Below are 20,381 nucleotides of genomic sequence, written 5' to 3' on the forward strand. Positions count from 1 at the left end.
GGAATGAAGGTACCCTAACCTAATGGCAGCTAATGTTCAGCTAATGAATACATATTTGTGTTTCCATCACAGTCAGCAGCATGCGGAGCACAGCTCTAGGATGGACAGTACCTGCTTCATCTGTCCCTCTGAAACCCCACCTCGGTAGTAAATAATTCGTGTGGGCTTGAAGCGCGTGGACTTGTAGAACTGGATAAGTAGCTCGCGCACCATGTTGGTCAGGTCCTGGATGACCTCTTGACTGTAGAGGAGCTCTTGGGCAGTGTCCTGGCGCGAGGTCTGAACACGAACTGTAGCACAGTAGCGACTAGGGTGACCATCCATGCTGCCCACCACAGCAGCGATGGAGGGCTTCTTGCCATCCCCAGCAGGAGGGTGAGTGACATCTGCCCCCAAGAAAATGACTGGCTGCTGGAACACCGTTGGCCTGTGAGATGGTAAAACAAAGATAATGTTAATTACCCTATAAACATCCGTTTGTACCGTGTTCGGTTGTAGATTCACATGCTCTGCATACTCCTACCATCTACAGTTGGGCCTAGATATGCAACCTACTTTTGTTTAAAGAGGAGTCCCAAGACCAGTGATAACTCCTTCCATAGTACACAATGCACAAGGTCTCAAACTCCGATTGCTTTCCACTCTTCAGGCTGAGTAGTATAAGTGAAGTGCAAGAACAAAGTGTGTGTGTTGTAAAAGAAATGGGAAATGGGATTAAACATCTTTGATCACTGCTCCTACACATGCATCTACAGCACTAAACGCCACAAACCTGCTTCAAGAGTAACCTTTTCAGTTCATAGTATGTATGGCTTGTAGCTAAACATGCTGCGCATGTGCAATGTAAAAAGTCACCTCAAAAGTGGCAGCTAGCAGGCAGAGGCCCGGACCAAAGTTCCGGTCTGCCCAACCACAGCTTCTTGGCAGGCTACACTCCCCACTGAGTAGATTGGTATGAACAAGTGTGGTGATAACCAGGTGGAGCTTTGCCGATGTCAGCTAACAGGATGTTACCCAGGAAGCCATGGTGGCAACCATCTGTGTTCAGTGTGCGCTGTTTTGTGGGTCAGAGAACACTGAACTGTGCAGTCTGGCATAGCATAGGCAGTCTGAACACACTTAAGGATCCATCTCGAAATGCAAATTTAGTGATGGAATGTCCCTTATATGGTTTAGCAAAGGCTACAAAAAGCAGGCGTGTATTCCAAAAGGACTTTTTAGTACTTGTGTCTAGAACTCGCAAGGCCCTTTTCACATCAGTCTGATTGTTGAAGACTAGCAGTTTAATGGTCTGATTGATATAGAAATGATATTACCTAGGGAAAAAACGTGGGGTTAGTCGAGAGGACTGCTCAGTACTGTGGTTCTAGATGAAAGGTTCCAGATATGTTGATAGAGCTTGGAGCCCGCTAATATGCCTTAGAGAGAGGGGGAGGATATTGCCATCAGCAAAGCTACTTTCCAGGAGAAACTGCAAGTTACAGAAGTGGAGGGCTATGTTGTGATACCATACAGGAGCAGACGTTCTAGAAGGTATTACTCTTAAGCGCCTCCATGAAGACACCGACCACTGGAATTTGAAGATGAATGAGCTCTATTTTTCAATGTGAGAAAGTGCCCCTTTCGCATGGTTAGCCCCCCCACTTGGATGTTTTTTTTATGTGGTTTCAAATGTTGTGCACAGGGTTCCTGCCAATCAGGTCCCCTGTGCAAGTGCTCCTTCCCTAAAACAACCCCAATTGGTACTTCTACCCCCTGTATGTCCCTAGTAAGTGGTACCCTGGGGACCTAGGGCATGGGAGTTGAATAGGGTCCCCTGGGACTCTCCTCACTGGGACCATGCCACTGACTTGCAGCTTGCACGCCTCTGATCGAGAAAATGACAAAGTCGACATGGCACCCTACCTGGGTGCCATGCCAACCGGCACTGCCTGTAGGCAAAGGTAAGTCACCCCTCTGGCAGGCCTCACAGCCCCAAGGCAGGGTGTACTACACAGTTTATACCACAGGTGAGGGCATATCTGCATGAGCAGATATACCCATACAATATTGGGGTACATTTTCCTAAATTGTAACTGCCAGGGAAGCCTTAGAGTACATGGGTTGGGAACTCGACAATGAGTTCCACAGCACAATGATTGCTTCTCTGAACACAGGACTGTTTGGTACCAAACTACTCCTTACAATAAATCCACACTGATGCCAGTGGGTGATTTATTGTACCATGTACTCCGAGGGCACCTCAGAGGTGCACCCTGAAAACCTACCAACCCTGGTGTGTTCTGACCGACTGTAGGCAGTCAGCCTCCACCAGACATTTCTGGACCCCTGAGTAGAGGGCTCCTGCTCTATGGGACCAGAAACAAAGCACAGCCTAGGCACAGGTGCCATACCTCCTCCCCTAGGATGGGCCAGTGCTCAAAGAGGAAAGCTTAAAAGGCCTGCTGCCTTTGTAATGTGACCCTGCTACCAACCCCATTTTGGGTGGGAAAACCGGGGGGAAATTCAAAAGCATAGGAGGAATTGTATAGTTTACCTGTCGGCGTAGTTTTGCAGCTTGAAGACTTTCTGGATTCACTATGCTGTGCATTATTCCGCCATCTAGTGGTTAGGTCCGGAATTGTAGTATTTCTTTTTTTTTCGTGGCCCAGGTGGGCGTCGACATACCACCATTTGGTGTCCTTCGTGACGTCGACACGCTTCCTCCGGAAGCTCCCACCTTTGGTCGCCATCTTCGGATTCTTTTCTTTTTGTTTTCTTATTTAATCATTGTAAAGTGTTTTCACCTTCTACCCCCCTTTTATCCTCCTGTCTCATCTTTCTGGCGGAGGAGGGTGGGTTCGCTAGTGAATCCAGAAAGTCTTCAAGCTGCAAAACTACACTGACAGGTAAGAAACTATACGTTTTGCAACGTGAATCTTTCTGGATTCACTATGCTGTGCATAGACTTTGTAGCGGTTTCTCCTCATAGTGGTGGTTGGGTGGAAGATGAGCATTGGTTACTGAAAATGTGTTGCAAGACCTTCTGTCCCACTTGCGCTTCTTTGCTCATTTTGGATATCCACACAGTAGTGCTTAGTGAACGTATACACTGAAGACCATGTTGCCGCTTGGCAAATGTCTTGGATAGGTGTGTTTGCTAGAAACGCAATTGTTGCTCCTTTCTTCCTTGTTGAGTGAGCATGAACTGCTCCTTGTAATGGCTGAGCTGCCTGTTTGTGGCAGAGCAGAATGGTTTGTGCAATTCATTGTGCAATGGTATTTTTTTTGTAACATGTCCTGGCACGCTTAACAGACTGGCTGGACCAAGCAAATATTATTTCCGATCTCCAATATGGCTTTAGACAAGGGAAAGGCACGTTGGATCAATGCCTTAATCTCCATTTGGTGATAGGGAAGTATACAGTTGTAAAACGCAGGGATCTTCATCTGGCTTTTATGGATTTAACCTCGGCTTTTGATCTTGTTAATAGATCAAAACTCTGGTTGATCCTTCAGGATATAGGGCTAGATGCGGATTTAATCTCTTTTCTGTCAGCCATCCACGAAAATACAATAGCGGCTGTGCACTTTAATGAAGATGGTAGCCTGACTGACTCATGGGCAGTAAAGAGACGGGTCCGGCAGGGGTGTATTTTAGCCCCTTTACTTTTTACTCTCTATATTAATAAGCTAGGAGATTCACTAATTTCCTGCTGTAAAGAAATTCCCAGAGCCGGCTCCAAAATGCTCCCCGCATTCCTGTATGCTGATGACACGGTGCTGGTGGCCAGGGCTGCAAATTCTTTTAAACTGTTTAAATTTTATGGAGTCTTTAGATTTAATTACCAATTTTTAAAAATCACATTCTATGTCCATAGGGTCAAAAAGGTCAAATTCTATTGCAAGGGTCTTGAGTTAGTAAAAGTCCCCGTGTTCCCATACCTAGGGGTACTTTTTGACGACCAGCGCTCATGGTGCAGGCAGCATGCACACACGAAGAATGCATTAGCCAGAGCATCTGGGGCCATGCTAGACTTTGCAAAAAGAATAGGCTCAAAACCAATCCCCGCGCTTATAAAGATCTATAATGCTAAGTGTCTGCCTATGGCGACTTATGGGAGTGACATCTGGGGTTATACAGATATCAGAGAAATTCAGGGGGTCGAAAATATTTTCTTCCGCAGATTGCTCTCGGTCCCAGCTTCTACGCCAGTTTTTAACATACACAAGGAATTAGGAGCAGGTTTTATTTGACCAAATTGCGGTTTCCCAGTTATTGCGTTGGCTGAGAATTTGGGCACAAGCTACCCCAAATCTTAATCAATTGGTCAGCGGACATAGTCTTACCCTGGAAAAGATGTTAGACATTCCGTGGCTTAGATACATTAAGGACCAGATGGAAATTCTTGGCCGTCCCAACTTATTTTTGAGCCCTCCGGCTCGGAGTAAATCAGCCATTAGAGACCTCAAGCAGGAGTTCTTAGATAGACGAATAGTACTAAGGGAGGAGAATGAGCTGAAAAAACCCATGGTGAGACGTTTTACTATATTGAGCCTGGGTCAGCAGACACAACCATATTTATCCTATATAAACAAACCATACCATCTTTGTCTTGATAAGATTTAGGATGAACATGGTTCCCTGGCTCCTTGCATTCCCCAAAGGGTATTTCAAAGAGGGAACATTAAACCCTTGTCCTTGCAACAATTTCTCAGACCAGAAAACTCTTCATATAATATTTTTCTGTGCATATTATAACTCCTTGCGCAGAAAATGTATTATTCCCTTGCTTAGAGGATGTAACTTTGAGCAAGTTAGGCCGGCATTGGTATATTTACAAATGCTGGCCTCTGTTTTGGGGTAGCAAGTTTTATAATAGGTGCAATTAGGTGTAGGAATAGGCTATCTATGAATCTCCCTGTGGACAGGGCTTTGAATCCCGTTACGTAAAAATGTATTTTTATATGTAGTGTTGGAGAAGACTAGTGCTGGGCTAACTGTATTTTATATATTTATTCTATTTATTTATTTATTCCCAAGCTTAATTGTGTGTTAGTGGTCTGTATTTCCATATGAACTGTGGCATTATTTGAAGGAGTGTACCTTGTCCTATCGTGGATAATTTTGAGTGGGGCAGGACCCTATGAAGATTAATAATAATCATTTTATGGTTCTTATCAATTGCAGATTTGATTTGTTTGGTTTGTTTTATGTACTTTGATGGCTACAATTAGCCAAATAAACTAAATTTGACTGACTCTGGTAACAGGTCGTCCCAAAAAACTGCTGGCGAAGGATACAAAAAGTTGCTTTGTTTTTCTGCATTCTTTTATCCTTTCCATATAGCGCATCACTGCCCTCCTGGCGTCCAGTGTGTGTAAAGCTCTTTCTGTGCTCGTGGACGGTTTTTGGAAAAAACTTGGTATTTGAACTGTCTGGTTGATGTGGAACTACCACCTATGGCATGAAATGCGGGTCCATTCTCATGACAATCCTATCACTGTATTTGTAGGTAGGGTTCTTGGAGCGTTAACGCTTGCAATTCACTTACTCTTCGTAGTGATGCGATAGCCACTAGGAAGTCTGTCTTCAGTGTGAGCATATGCAGTGTAGCTTTGTGAATAGGCTCAAATGGTGCTTTCATTAGCGGTGTGAGCACTACATTGAGGTTCCATGCTGGTGCTGGCATTCTGCCTGGAGGAGCGATCCTTTTTGAACCTTCTTGGAATCTTTTTACCACCTGTGATGAAGAAACTTTTCACTGTTTCCCCTCTTGTGTAAGCCACAATTGCCGCTAAGTGGACCCTTAGGGACGTGTAGCCTAGCTTATTTTGCAGTAGATGCGTCAAGCATCTTAGTACTGTTGATTCCTTAGTAATCTTGGTTTGCAGATTTTCTCTAATGCACCAATCGGTGAATCTCTTCCACTTTGCTATGTAGCACTTCCTTGTGGACGGTCTTCTTGCCTACGAGTACCGCCATCGTACTTGCCGGTAATTTGAGGTGTGCGAACTCTAGGTCCTCAGGAGCCATACAGCTAGGCTGAGGCTTTCTGGTTCTGGGTGTAGTACTCTTCCGTTTTGCATTGTTAGCAGGTCCTTCCTGGCGGGGAACCTGTGTGCGTTCGTTTGTGACATCTCCATGATTTGTGAGAGCCATGTTTGCTTGGCCCATTGGGGTGCTATCAGTTGCTGAATATGCACTTGTTCAGCACTCAGTGTAGTAGTGGTATTGGTGGAAAAGCATATGCAAATGTCCCTGACCAGCTTATCCATAGCACATTCCCCAAGGACTGTTTGGACGGTACTCTGGATGCGAAGTTTTGGCATTTTGCATTTTGGTGTTACAAAGAGGTCTATTTGTGGAATCCCCCATTTGTGGAATACCTTCTGGATTTCCTGTTGGTTGATCTCCCATTCGTGGGATGCTGACGTCGTCTGCTGAGCCAGTCTGCCTCTACATTGTCCTTCCCTGGTAGATGTATTGCTAACAGGTCTATCTTTCTGGGGATTGCCCATCTCCATATTTCCTGCGCTAGCCGTGAGAGTCACTGAGTGTGTCCCTCCTTGCTTGTTGAGGTGTAGAACATGGTAGTTGAATTGTCTGTTAGTATCAGTACTCTGTTCCTGTACAGCAGTTTCTGAAAGGCCTTTAAGGCTAGGAACACTGTCTTTAGTTCTAGGTAGTTGATGTGCTTTATTGCATCCTGATGTCCCCACAACCCCCTTACTTTGAGGTGGTTTGTGTGCGCTCCCCACCCTTTCTGGGAGGAGTGTGTTGTAATGGTTACAGTTGGTTGTGTGAATGATCTCCCCTGTGCTAAGTTCTTCTGGTTCCACCACGTTATTTCTTGCTGTACTGTTTGTGTGACAACCGCTAGATCCTCCCAACTCCGTCGCTTGTGACCATTGCTGCTGGATCCATTCTTGGAATGGCCTCATGTGTAGGCGAATATTTGGTACCAAATGTATGCATGATGCCATCATCCCCATTAGTTGGCTCACAGTCCTCACTGTCAGAGCTTGCCCCTTGCGGTAAAGACGCGTCTCCTTGCATATAGCCAGAGTCCTCTTTGCACATGGAATCACAGCGCATTGTATGGTGTTGATTTCTGCTCCTAAGAACCTCTTCAGTTCTGGTTCTATTGACGTTTTCTCCCAATGGATCGAAAAGCCTAGTGTCTGTATCACTATCTCTATGTGCTTCCTGCACCTGTGGTATGAGCTTGCTTTTACCAGCCAGTCGTTGAGGTATGGGTATACATGTATCCACTTCCTCCTTAAGTGCCGTCAGACATTTTGTGAAGACTCTCGGTGCTGATCTTAGTCCGAAAGCTAGCACTGTGAACTGGTAGTGATTTGTGCCTATTGTAAACCTGAGGAAGTGTTTGTGTTTGCTGTTGATGGGGGATGTGCAAGTAGGCGTCCTGTAAGTCTATAGTTGCCATGTAGTCTCCTCTTTGTAGTTGAGGTATGACCTCTTGGAGGGAGGTCATCTTGAACTTTTGAGTCTTTATGAACCGGTTTAGGAATCTGAGGTCTAGAATTCGACGTAATGTTCAGTCTACCTTTGGTATGAGGAAGTAGGTCGAGTATACCCCTTTGTTCCTTTGTTTTTGTGGCACAATTTCTATGGCTCTTTTCTTTAGCAATTCTCTTGCTTCCTCCCTCAAGTGTGTCAGCTCTTTTGCTGTGCGCACTCTGACCTTTGGCCTTCTGTTTTGCGGTGGCCTTTCCAGGTCTATACAGTAGCCATATTGTATGAGGTTCAATATCCATTTGTCGGATGTTATTTTCCTCCACTCCTAGAGGAAGTGTCTTTATCTGCCTCCTACCGGTGATGTGTGTTGGAGGAGCTGTTGGTTTGATTTTTTGCTGGTTTTTGTCCTGTCTCTTTCAGCACTTCCTGAGGTCTCATCCAGGAGTGCGTTGTTTCTGCTGGTGAGTCACTTTCCTGTGGGAGGCTGACTTCCCCTCTGGCAGTTACCCCTTCCTCGGCCGCACCCTCGAAAGGATTGTCCTCTGGGCTGGTACTGCCAGTTTTGCTGCTGCTGTCCTTGCTGCTGTCCCTGGTTACCCCCTCGATAACTTTGCTGGGTGGTTTGGTGTGTTGCCCCAGGCTGATCATTTCCTCTGCCTGTCAGTTTCCTGGAAGGTGTTCCTCTTCTCATACCTCAGAACTGCAGCGCTCCCATAGATCTAGCTATTTCGTTATCTTTCTTCAGCTGGTTCAACTTTATCAACTGGTGCTCCAAACAGTTGTTCCCCATTGAAGGGTGTGTTAAGGATGTTGTTTTGGACCTCATTCTTGAAACCAGAACTTCTTAACCAGGTATGTCTCCTTTCTGTGATCCCCAGCATCATCTGCCTGCTCTATGTATCTGCTACGTCCAGGGCTGACTTTAAACATGTATTAACCATGTTTTTCCCCTCTTCTACCAAATGGCTTGCTCTTCTCTGGTATTGTTCTGGTACGTGCTTGAGGAGTTCTCCCACTTCTTCCCAGTGCTGGTATGCGTGAGCGCATTGGAGTTGGCGATGCGCCATTGTATGGCTGCACTCCTTTCCATCTTCCTACCCATCATGTCCATCCTCTTGCTTTCTTTGTCTGGTGGAGGGCCAGAGTTTGTGGGTATATTTGCTCTTTTCCGAGCTGTGGATGTAATGGAGTCGGCTGGTACTGACCCTCTGATGTACATGGGGTCCTTTGAAAAATGTTTACATTTTTTCTCTGCCCGTGGAGTCACAGCTCTACACATGGCAGGCTCTTTGAATGCCTCCTTCCCCTGGTCCAGCACACTTGGGAGCTTGGGCAGGAAGGAGTAGTTTCTTTTCTGTAACTCCAGTTCTGTAGTAGGGGTATCTGTTATAGTCATAATCTAGTGAATAGTCCTGTCCATGTGCGTGGACCCTGGAGCAATAAAAATAATCTCTTAAGTTGTCAAGCCATGCAGACCTGCATCTACACTTAAGAGAGGATTCAAAGACCGATAATGCAGCCTATATCCACAGGCTACACGGTCCAGTACTTCCAACTAGAAAATTCCACCAACATCCACAAACAGCACTGCCTGCCCAGCTTTTTCCACAGAGAAAAACCTGCCTCTACCAGCAAAAGCCTCTGGAATGATAGAGAGGGAGGAATGGACAGACAAGCCCCATAGGCTGCCATTATGTGGCTCAGAACAGGATACTGTGCCTTTAAGAAAACTTTCCAGAACTTTTCCAGTATCCCAGAATGCACAGCAGGTCCCTTTTACTTTCAGTTCTTTTTGAAGGCGTAACACGCCAGACCTGTAGCATTCCTTACCTTAAAATTTCTCCACCGGGGAGGAGGGCGGACGCTTAGGACTATAACAGATACCCCTACTACAGAACTGGAGTTACAGAAAAGAAACGACTCCTTCTGTAGTAGGGGATCTGTGTATAGTCATAATCTAGTGAATAGAATGGCAAGCCCATCCCCACACCAAAACGGCGGTGGAGAAGACTACAAAATAATACCACTACTGTGCGAACAAATTTCGCAGCGAAGCCTGCCCAACCTGAGCATCTGCCCTGGCATCCGTGTCCAGACAGTAATGCTCAGCAAAGGTATGGACCGACTTCCAAGTGGCCGCCTTGCAGATTTCTGCAATCGGAACATTACGCAGCAAAGCAGTCGTGGCAGCTTTGCCCCTGGTGGAATGAGCCTTAGGTTTACCCCCTAAGGTCTTATTAGCCTTTTGGTAACAATTGTATACAGGACACAATCCACCGAGAGATGGACTGTTTGGAGGTAGCAAGACCGGTCCTGACTGATCCATAATTGATAAACAATTGGTCTGACCTACGAATATCTTTGGTCTTATCAAGATAAAACTTCAACCAACACCCTAACGTCCAGGGAATGTAGAGACCTTTCCGCTGGAGAAGAGGGATTCTGAAAAAACGTAGGTAAAGTTATGGTCTGGTTGACATGAAAACCAGATATAACCTTAGGAAGAAATTTAGGGTGAGTACGCATAACAACCTTAGCAGCATGAAATACCGTATAAGGTTCTTGGCAACACAACGCCTGAAGTTCACTCACCCTGCGGGCCGATGTAATGGCCACTAGGAACGCCACCTTCCAAGACAGGTGCTGCAACGAAGCCTTGTGAAAAGGTTCGTTCAAAAGGCTCCTTCATCAATCTGGACAGCACCACATTCAATTCCCATGAAGGCGAGGGGAGTCTGACAGGAGGGAACACTTTCTTTAAGCCTTACAAAAAATCCTTGATCACAGGGATATGAAAGAAGGAAGCCTGTGAAGGGAATTTCCTGTAAGCAGTCAAAGCAGCGAGATGAACCTTAATGGAATGGAAATTAAGGCCAGACTGCGCCAAATGCAAAAGGTACGGAAGGATGACATCTTCCTTACATGTCGTTGGGTCAAAGTGCTTGGGCTTGCACCAGATGCAGAATCTCTTCCACTTGTAAGCATAGAACGTCCTAGTGGAAGGTCGCTTAGCCTCCTTCAGTATATCCATACAATCTGCTGGTAGATTCAAATGGCCATATTGCACTATCTCAGGAGCCATGCCGCCAAACTCAATGACGAGAGGTTGGGGTGCACTAACTGCCCCCCGAACTTCGTGAGAAGGTCCGGCCTGCACAACAGCCATATGTGAGGAAGTAGAGACCGGTGAAGCAGGTCCGTGAACCACCACGGTCTGGGCCATTCCGGGGCAATCCGGATCATCGGCGCCCCGGACTGGGACAGCTTGATGAGCACCGCCGGAATCAGGGGAATGGGTGGAAAAGCGTACAGAAAGCTGTTCGACCAGTCGATCCATAGCGCATTCCCCAGCGTCCCCCGCTGGTAGTACCTGGATGCGAAGGCTCAGCATTTACTGTTTTCGGCGGTGGCGAACAGATCTACGTCTGGAGTACCCCACCTTGCGAAGACGTCCCCTAGTACTTCGTCGTTTATGACCCATTCGTGGTTTTCCTGAATCAGTCTGCTCAGTGCGTCCGCCTGAACATTCTGCACACCTGGCAGATGCGTGGCCGTAATAGTCAGTCCTCGGGCCAGAAGCCAGTGCCAGATCGCCTGCGCCTCCTGCGACAGAGTGCGTGATCTCGACCCCCCCTGCTTGTTGAGGTAATACATCGTGGTTGTATTGTTCGTCTGTACAAGCAGCAAGTTGGTCTGGAAGGACGGATGGAAGGCCTTCAATGCCAAGTAAACTGCTCTGAGTTCCAGGAAATTGATGTGGTACGTCGACTCCAACGGGGACCACTTTCCTTGTATCTGTAAGTCTCTGGAATGCGCTCCCCAGCCTTGGAGAGACGCATCCGTCACGATACTCTTCGTGGGAATGTCCTTGTGGAAGGGAACCCCCCTGAGGAGATTTTCCGCCGAACACCACCACTTCAGCGACTGAAGAGCATGCAGAGACAGACGTATCTTGTCGTCCCAAGAACCTGTCCTCTGATCCCACTGATCCTCCAAGCACTCCTGCAGTGGTCTCATGTGCAGCCGTGCATGAGGAAGATACACGAGGCCATCGATCCCAGCAGCAAAGACACCTTCGTCACTGTCGTCGATGGAGCGGTCATAAGAGCCTGAGCCTTCCGAAGGAGTGATAACCGTCTCTCCTCCGAAGGAGACACGCTTGCCGACAGCGTATTGATGGAGGCCCCCCAAGTACTGTATGCACTGGACCGGAGTCGGGACAGACTTGGACATGTTGACGTGCAACCTCAGCTTGTTCAAGACAACGCACGTCTTCTGGAAGTGCGCTTGTGCTTCAGAGAAGAAGGCCTTGATCAACCAATCGTCCAGGTACATGTAGACAAACACCTTGTTCCTCCGCAGGTGTGCAGCTACCACTGCCATGCACTTCGAGAAGGTCCTGGGCGCAGACTTTAGCCCAAATGGCAGTACTGTGTATTGATAATGATTGGCGCCTACTTGGAATCGCACAGAAGCACAAAAAGTTCCTGCAATGGGCACATGGAAGTACGCATCCTGTAGGTCTATGGCACAGAGCCAGTCTCCCCGTTGCAGCCGAGGGTAAATCTGGTGCAACGATAGCATGCGGAATCTCTCTGCGAATCCATTTGTTTGCTTGCCGCAAATCCAGAATGGGCCTGAACTCGTTCTTGTCCTTCTTGCGAACCAGGAAGAAACTAGAGTACAGACCTCTTCCCCTTTGAGACAGAGGTACGTCTTCCACCGCCTTTTTCCATAACAGGACGTCTGCCTCCGCCTGGAGCTCTCGCAGTGGATACCGCGAGCTTACCGGCGGAATCGCTGGAGGCGGCCTGATGAACCGAAGACTATCCATTGCAAACAATATTCAGCACCCACTTGTCCCGAGTAATTTTTCTCCCCTCTGCCAGAAAAGATTGAACGCTCCCCCCCCCACTGGAGTGGGTAACGGTTGCAGGGGAAGTAATCGGGCCCTTGGTCGCTGTAGCGGACTGCTGGCCTCCTCTACCCTTCTGGCGCTTCTGGAAGGGTTTCCGGAACTGCTGCTGCTGTAGTTGCTGCTGTCCAGAGGCCTGCCCACGCCCTCTGCCTGCAGCCCCGAACCTTCTCTGAAACGGGTGCTTTTTCTTCTCAGGCTTCTCTAACCCGACAGCCGTCAGGGTCTCTGCCTCAGTCTTCATGCGGGCCATTTCGTCGTCCGCATGCTTGCCGAACAGGGTTTCCCCCGAGAAAGGCAGGTTGGCCACTCTTTGTTGTGCCTCCGGTTTGAGTGAGGTAAGGCGAAGCCAAGCGTGACGCCGTTGGTTGATGCCATGACAATATCCATGTGCCGCTAACAGACACATCCGCCGCCGCACTGATAATCTGATTTGACACCAGCATCTCCTCACGCAAAGTCTCTATTTTATTTATTTATTTTTGAGATTTTTATTGCGCAAACAAATACCCGAAGGTGTCTCGGCGCATGTGGCGGATAGAGAGACCGAGCAGCAGGCTTACTGGTTGAACAACCATGTCTTTAAGAGCCTACGAAAGCTCATCAGATTGGGGGCAGTTTTTATGGTGAGTGGCAGAAGGTTCCAAAGTTTGGGTGTGGCAACCAAGAAGCGCCTGTCTCCCCAGGTTGCCCTTCTCGTGCGAGGTACCGGAAGCAGGCAGGTGTTGGCGGATCTCAGCTGTCTCTTGGGGCTATACAACTTGAACGCTTCAATCAGAAACTTTGGACCGACACCATGCACTGCCTTATAGGCGATGCAGAGGGCCTTGAATTTAATACGGCCCTCTACTCTTAGCCAATGCAGGTGACGAATGGCTGGAGTGGTTGGCTGGCGGCGGGGGGATGTCAAGAAGAATTCTTGCAGCCGCATTCTGTATGGACTGCAACTTAGATAGAACGAGTTTCTGAGTATTAAGGAAGAGGGCATTCCCGTAGTCTATTTTGGAAAACACTAGGGTGGAGACCAGGGTCTTCCCAGCTGAGGTGGGGAGGTAAGGCAGTATTTTCCTAATTTTCTTTAGAATAAAGAACGCAGATGACACAACCTTGTTGACATGAAGGTTAAATGACAGCTTGCTGTCAAAAATGACTCCCAGGTTTCTAGCCTTTTCAACTGAGACAGGTGGAGAGCCCAGCTGGTTAGGCCACCAAGTGGAAGACCAGTCCGGGGAGAGTTTACCAAAGGACATGACCTCGGTTTTGTCTGAGTTAAGCCTCAGACAATTGGAGGACATCCAGGTACTGACAGCAAGCATGGCCCTTTGAAAATTAGCTGCCACCGCTGGGCCGTCCTTGTGGATCGCCAGAACCAGTTGGGTGTCGTCTGCGTAAGATGTAAGTCGCAACCCATGGGCCTTTATTACCCTCGCTAAGTCTGCTACATAGATATTAAATAGCGTTGGACTTAGCGAGGAACCCTGTGGGACACCACAGGGGAGTGCGGAGACAGGAGAATAGAAGTTACCCAACGTCACTGTCTGGGTACGGTTGGCCAGAAAAGATGAAATAAGATCTCTAGCCGTACCGTTTATCCCCAGGGCTGTGACACGGTCGACCAGAATAGCATGGTCGACCGTGTCAAAGGCTGCGGACAAGTCCAGAAGGATCAGGACAGCCGCACCTCCCTGGTCCATAATGGCTCTGATCTCGTCTGAGGCCTTTATTAAAGCGGTCTCAGTTCCATGCCCTTTCCTAAAGCCAAACTGCGTTTCGTCGAGAAGTTGGTAAGTATCGACGAACTCTGAGAGTTGTTTGTTCATCAGAGATTCGCATATTTTGGCAGGAAAGGGGAGACACGCTATTGGTCTATAGCTGGCCCGAGCTGTGGGGTCCATGGAGGGTTTCTTCAGAAGAGGTTTGATCACGGCCTTCTTCCAAGGATCTGGATAGCGACCAGTTTGGAATGCGGTGTTACAAATTTTCATGAGTGGATGAGAGATCACCTCGCTGAGGTTAGCCATCACTGAGGGAGGGCAGGGGTCTAAGGGGGAGCCAGACTTGGTAGTAGAGAAGAGTCTGCTGATTTGATCTTGCGTAATGGGAGCAAAGGAAGAGAAGGGATCATGGTCAGTGGCTGGTTCTTCACCACTGCAGACTCTGGATCTTGTCCCTACGTTCCCTGCAAAGGATGAGTATACATCTGCCACCTTAGTAGTGAAAGAGCTGGACAGAGCGTTACAAAGAGACTGCGAGGGTTCAACCCCAGGTCCCGTAGAGGGGGTGGACAGAGTAGGGACCACTGAAAACAATTCTCTAGCAGAGTTCATGGCATTCTCGATTTGAGCCGAGAAAAATGCACTTTTTCGGGCAATGATAGCCTTTTTGTATATTGTCAGGGCGTCTTTGTAGGAATGCTTGGCTATGGGGCAGTAAAGTTTCCTCCAGCGCCTTTCTAAGTTCCTGCAGTGTTGTCGGTGGAGCCTAAGCTCTTCGGTATACCAAGCTGCCGATGGGGATATTCTGTTAGGTCGCATAAGCTTCTCCGGGGCCACCTGATCAGCAGCGTTCCGAATCCAGTCTTGGAAGTTAGAGGCTGATAAAGCGGGATTGGCTATCCCCATAGGAGAGGATAGTGTCAGGATATCTACCATCTGATGGATATCCGCATTTTTCCAAGCACGGGTCCCTAACCTAATTCGTGGCCTGGACGGGGGAGGGTTAGCGTGCCGGGTATGGATCCCAAAGATAATGGCCCTCTGATCTGACCACGTATGAGGAAGAATATCCATTACAGAGATGTCTGAGTTGTTGGTGAACAGACCATCTAGTGTGTGCCCCGCTTGGTGTGTAGTTCCCTTCACCAATTGTTGAAGTCCTAAGGTTAGGAAATCAGCAGTGAGTTGAGTGGTTTCGTAGTTGCCCTGTTCTTCCAGAGGGAAGTTAAAATCTCCTAATATCATTTATTCCAGCGAACTTATGATGTGATCATTAAAATCAGAAAGTGTGGCAAGAAAAGAATTTCGGGGCCCGGGAGGTCGATATAGCAAAATTCCCTTGAGGGCTTGTTTATAATTAATATTAATAGCAAAGGTGGCTGCTTCACAGTTAGTGGACTGTATAGGATCGAGTGTAGTGCGGTATAGATTCTTATAAATAATGGCAAGTCCGCCACCTCTTCCTATATGTGTCATGCCTAGCGACACTATAGCCCTCAGGGGTTGCTAGGCAGAAATCCGGTCCTGAACCAGCATCTCCCCAGGTTTCGGTGGCAAAAAGGAAATCAAGATCATGGGCGAGAATAAATTCGCTGATCTGTAAGCTGTGACATGGAAGGGAGCGCGTATCAATGAGCGCTGCTCGACAACCATGGGGTTGAGTGATATGCAATTCATGAGAAAGTGTATTGCTAGGGGGGTCTGAGGCTGAGGAGCCAGGCAAACGAGGTTGCGGAAGTTGGTATTGACACCCAGGGCAAGGAATGGGGGTAACGCCCACTGCAGTGGAGAGAGGCCGAATGATACAATGTCGGTGGGAGTAGCCAGGGTTCAACTGTCTTAGTTGCAGGGAAGAATAACGCACTAGAGGGCCAGGGGTTATGGCCCTGGGCCGAGTCTGGTCGCGGACGGGCGCAGACGGGCTTGGCTTAGGCGCGCATCCGGCGCGCCCGCTGCGCCAGCCCGCTGCGCCGTCTGGCCATGCTGCAGATTATATAGGGTGTGAGGAGGGTGGGAGGCCGGCGCGACTAGAGCGCACCCCCCAGCCACACCAAAGATGGCACCCACCGCCGCCTACACCGGATCAAAAGACCGGCTGGGCGAGGCAGGGAAATTAGATAATAGCGTGTGGAGGGGTGTCAGTGTTCCTAATCAATATTCCCACTGAAATAAACAATTTAGAGCCCCCAAACAATAAAAATATTTTTCGATCTAAAAGCTCCTTAAAAACGCATTACACAGTGTGTTCTTGCCAGCAGGTGATAGTATCGGTCAGACTAGCTCGCAGCCCTAGTTACTCTCGCTAGGGAGAGCTCTAATTAGTCCTCCTTGTCGCGAGGCAGCAGCTCCGCGTACTGCTGGAGAGACTCCCATAGGGCACGGCCGTAGCGCCCCAACAGAGCCCCGGCACTTGCTGCCTTCATGGTGGTAGAAGCCGTCCCACAGACCTTTCTGCCCGACGAGTCTAGCCAACGGCTATCCTTATCAGGCGGCACTGTCGAGGAAGGAGTGGTAGCATGCTGCTTCCTTGCCGCCTTCACAATGACCGAGTCTGGTTTCGGGTCCATCCTCAGAAAGGTCTGGTCCGATTCCGGCGCCCGATACTTCTTCAGGAGCCTTGAGGGGGCTGGTTTCGTCACTGCCGGAGTGAGGAACAACTCCTTAGCGGGCTCCACCAATCCCGGCACTAGTGGCAGCAGAGGGCGAGGCAGGTGCTTCTTGTGCAGCGTCTCAAAGATCACGGACGTCGTAGGTGTAGGCACTGTCACCGTGATCCCTAGCTTGGCCGCACCCCTCAGTAGCACCTCCTGGAAGAAGACTATATCGTCAACAGGCGATACTCCCTTCCCTGGCGAGTCCAACAGGGTCGGCGAGTAGTCCCTGGCAGACGATTGGGTGCGGGATCTGGCTCTGCGCCTCCTGCAGCGTCGCCCAGATGTCGATGACGACCGTCCACGGCTCTGTGAGCTTCCTCTCCGTCCAGAGCGCGATCTGTTTGGCTTCGGCCGCTCAGCCGGCCTCGCAGGCGACAGTGGCTCAACCTGGTGCCGAGGCCTCGGAGTTCTCTTCGGCAGCGGCGGATACCTAGGCAACGACACCGACCGTGGCGGGGCCACAGGTGGGCCCGACTGTGTGTGAGGCGGAACGGGAGGAGGAGGAGGAGGAGGAACGGTATGAGGAGGAGGAGGAGGAGGAGGAGGAGGAGGAGGAGGAGGAGGAGGAGGAGGAGGAGGAGGAGGAGGAGGAGGAGGAGGAGGAGGAGGAGGAGGAGGAGGAGGAGGAGGAGGAGGAACGGTATGATGAGGAGGAGGAGGAGGAGGAACGGTATGAGGAGGAGGAGGAGGAGGAGGAGGAGGAACGGTATGAGGAGGAGGAGGAGGAGGAGGAGGAGGAACGGTATGAGGAGGAGGAGGAGGAGGAGGAGGAGGAGGAGGAACGGTATGAGGAGGAGGAGGAGGAGGAGGAGGAGGAGGAGGAACGGTATGAGGAGGAGGAGGAGGAGGAGGAGGAGGAGGAGGAGGAGGAGGAGGAGGAACGGTATGAGGAGGAGGAGGAGGAGGAGGAGGAGGAGGAGGAGGAGGAGGAGGAGGAGGAGGAGGAACGGTATGAGGAGGAAGAGGCGGCGGAACGGGAGGCGGAAGAGGCGGCGGAACGGGAGGCGGAAGAGGCGGCGGAACGGGAGGCGGAAGAGGCGGCGGAACGGGAGGCGGAAGAGGCGGCGGAACGGGAGGCGGAAGAGGCGGCGGAACGGGAGGCGGAAGAGGCGGCGGAACGGGAGGCGGAAGAGGCGGCGGAACGGGAGGCGGAAGAGGCGGCGGAACGGGAGGCGGAAGAGGCGGCGGAACGGGAGGCGGAAGAGGCGGCGGAACGGGAGGCGGAAGAGGCGGCGGAACGGGAGGCGGAAGAGGCGGCGGAACGGGAGGCGGAAGAGGCAGCGGAACGGGAGGCGGAAGAGGCAGCGGAACGGGAGGCGGAAGAGGCAGCGGAACGGGAGGCGGCGGAACAGGAGGAGGCGGCGGAACAGGAGGAGGCGGCGGAACAGGAGGAGGCGGCGGAACAGGAGGAGGCGGCGGAACAGGAGGAGGCGGCGGAACAGGAGGAGGCGGCGGAACAGGAGGAGGCGGCGGAACAGGAGGAGGCGGCGGAACAGGAGGAGGCGGCGGAACAGGAGGAGGCGGCGGAACAGGAGGCGGCGGCGGAACAGGAGGCGGCGGCGGAACAGGAGGCGGCGGCGGAACAGGAGGAGGCGGCGGAACAGGAGGAGGCGGCGGAACAGGAGGAGGCGGCGGAACAGGAGGAGGCGGCGGAACAGGAGGAGGCGGCGGAACAGGAGGAGGCGGCGGAACAGGAGGAGGCGGCGGAACAGGAGGAGGAGGCGGAACAGGAGGAGGAGGCGGAACAGGAGGAGGAGGCGGAACAGGAGGAGGCGGCGGAACGGGGGGAGGCGGCGGAACGGGGGGAGGCGGCGGAACGGGGGGAGGCGGCGGAACGGGGGAGGCGGCGGAACGGGGGGAGGCGGCGGAACGGGGGGAGGCGGCGGAACGGGGGGAGGCGGCGGTACGGGAGGCGGCGGTACGGGAGGAGGCGGTACGGGAGGAGGCGGTACGGGAGGAGGCGGTACGGGAGGAGGCGATACGGGAGGAGGCGGTACGGGAGGAGGCAGTACGGGAGGAGGCAGTACGGGAGGAGGAGGCGGAACGGGAGGCGGAACGGGAGGCGGAACGGGAGGCGGAACGGGAGGCGGAACGGGAGGCGGAACGGGAGGCGGAACGGGAGGCGGAGGCGGAACGGGAGGCGGAGGCGGAACGGGAGGCGGAGGCGGAACGGGAGGCGGAGGCAGAACAGGAGGAGGAGGAGGCAGAACAGGAGGCGGAGGCAGAACAGGAGGAGGAGGAGGAGGCAGAACAGGAGGAGGAGGAAGAACAGGAGGAGGAGGAGGAGGCAGAGGAGGCAGAACAGGAGGCGGAGGAGGCAGAACAGGAGGCGGAGGAGGCAGAACAGGAGGAGGAGGAGGCAGAACAGGAGGAGGAGGAGGAGGCAGAACAGGAGGAGGAGGAGGAGGCGGAACAGGAGGCGAAGGAAGAGGAGGAGGCGGAGGAAGAGGAGGAGGCGGAGGAAGAGGAGGAGGCGGAGGAAGAGGAGGAGGCGGAGGAAGAGGAGGAGGCGGAGGAAGAGGCGGAGGCGGAACAGGAGGCGGAACAGGAGGCGGAACAGGAGGCGGAACAGGAGGCGGAACAGGAGGCGGAACAGGAGGCGGAACAGGAGGCGGAACAGGAGGCGGAACAGGAGGCGGAACAGGAGGCGGAACAGGAGGCGGAACAGGAGGCGGAACAGGAGGCGGAACAGGAGGCGGAACAGGAGGCGGAACAGGAGGCGGAACAGGAGGCGGAACAGGAGGCGGAACAGGAGGCAGAGGAGTCGTAGGGATCCGTGGGGAGGGCTCCCTTGGCAAAGGAGGAAAGGGTGGCGACCTAGGCTTAGGAGGTGTATACACCACTGAGTACACCGAGCCCGGTGACTCCGTTCTCTTCCTTTGTGACCCCGAGGGACTCCTGGCGTCAGGACTCCTCCTGCGCTGCCTCTGTGTCGATGACCGCCTCCTCGACGGCGAACGCCTCCTCGACGGCGAACGCCTGTGACAGGTCCTCGACGTCGGGTATCCCCTCTACGGTGACCTTCTCCTCTTTGCCGACGGCGAACGGCGACCTCGCCTCGACGGCGAACGCCTATGCCGGGACTGTTAGACGCCGATGACTCGGAGAAGTCGACGGCATCGACGAAGATGTCTTCGACAGCAGACTGCTCAGCTCCCTCGATGTCGACGCCGTTTCTCCCCAGAGCCCTGGGGAGACAGTGAACAGACTGCAGCCATCCCCCTAGACGCCGTAGTCAACGCAATTGACGGAGAATGGGGACGTTTGCTGGGCTTCCTGCCCCTGGGGAGCCCCCCGGGGGCCTCAGCATGGGCAGAATCAGCCCGTCCTGACCCACCTTGTGCCCTCAGCCTTCTGTCCTCCAGGCCTTGGAGCCTGATCTTCATCCTTTCTCTCAGGGTCCTGGCTGAGAAAGATTGGCAAATGTCACACTGCTCTGGAACATGGGACTGGGGAAGGCAGACGATGCACACCCTGTGTGGGTCCGACTTGGCCTTCTTTCTCTCGCACTCTGGGCACTTGTCAAACAAGCCAGGCATGTTGACAACACAGAGCACACACAAGAAGGAAGGCAACAAGGTACTTAATAAAGCACTTGAAAAGTGAACAAATCCAAATAAACCCTTGAAAAGGGA

General features: G+C 51.5%; 1 protein-coding gene across 3 annotated transcripts in view; it reads right to left on the reverse strand.

The window, feature by feature from the left end:
- AGO4 (argonaute RISC component 4) overlaps positions 1 to 20,381 on the reverse strand; it is a 588,224-nt gene that overhangs the window by 94,049 nt on the left and 473,794 nt on the right. For all 3 annotated transcript variants that reach the window (XM_085647981.1, XM_085647979.1, XM_085647980.1), the window contains exon 14: positions 112 to 427. In XM_085647981.1, the coding sequence (XP_085504107.1) occupies positions 112 to 427 (316 nt within the window). The remainder of the gene's footprint in view (positions 1 to 111; positions 428 to 20,381) is intronic.

The sequence above is a fragment of the Triturus cristatus genome, chromosome 3_2 (genome assembly GCF_964204655.1).
Source record: "Triturus cristatus chromosome 3_2, aTriCri1.1, whole genome shotgun sequence".
Lineage (NCBI taxonomy): Eukaryota > Metazoa > Chordata > Amphibia > Caudata > Salamandridae > Triturus > Triturus cristatus.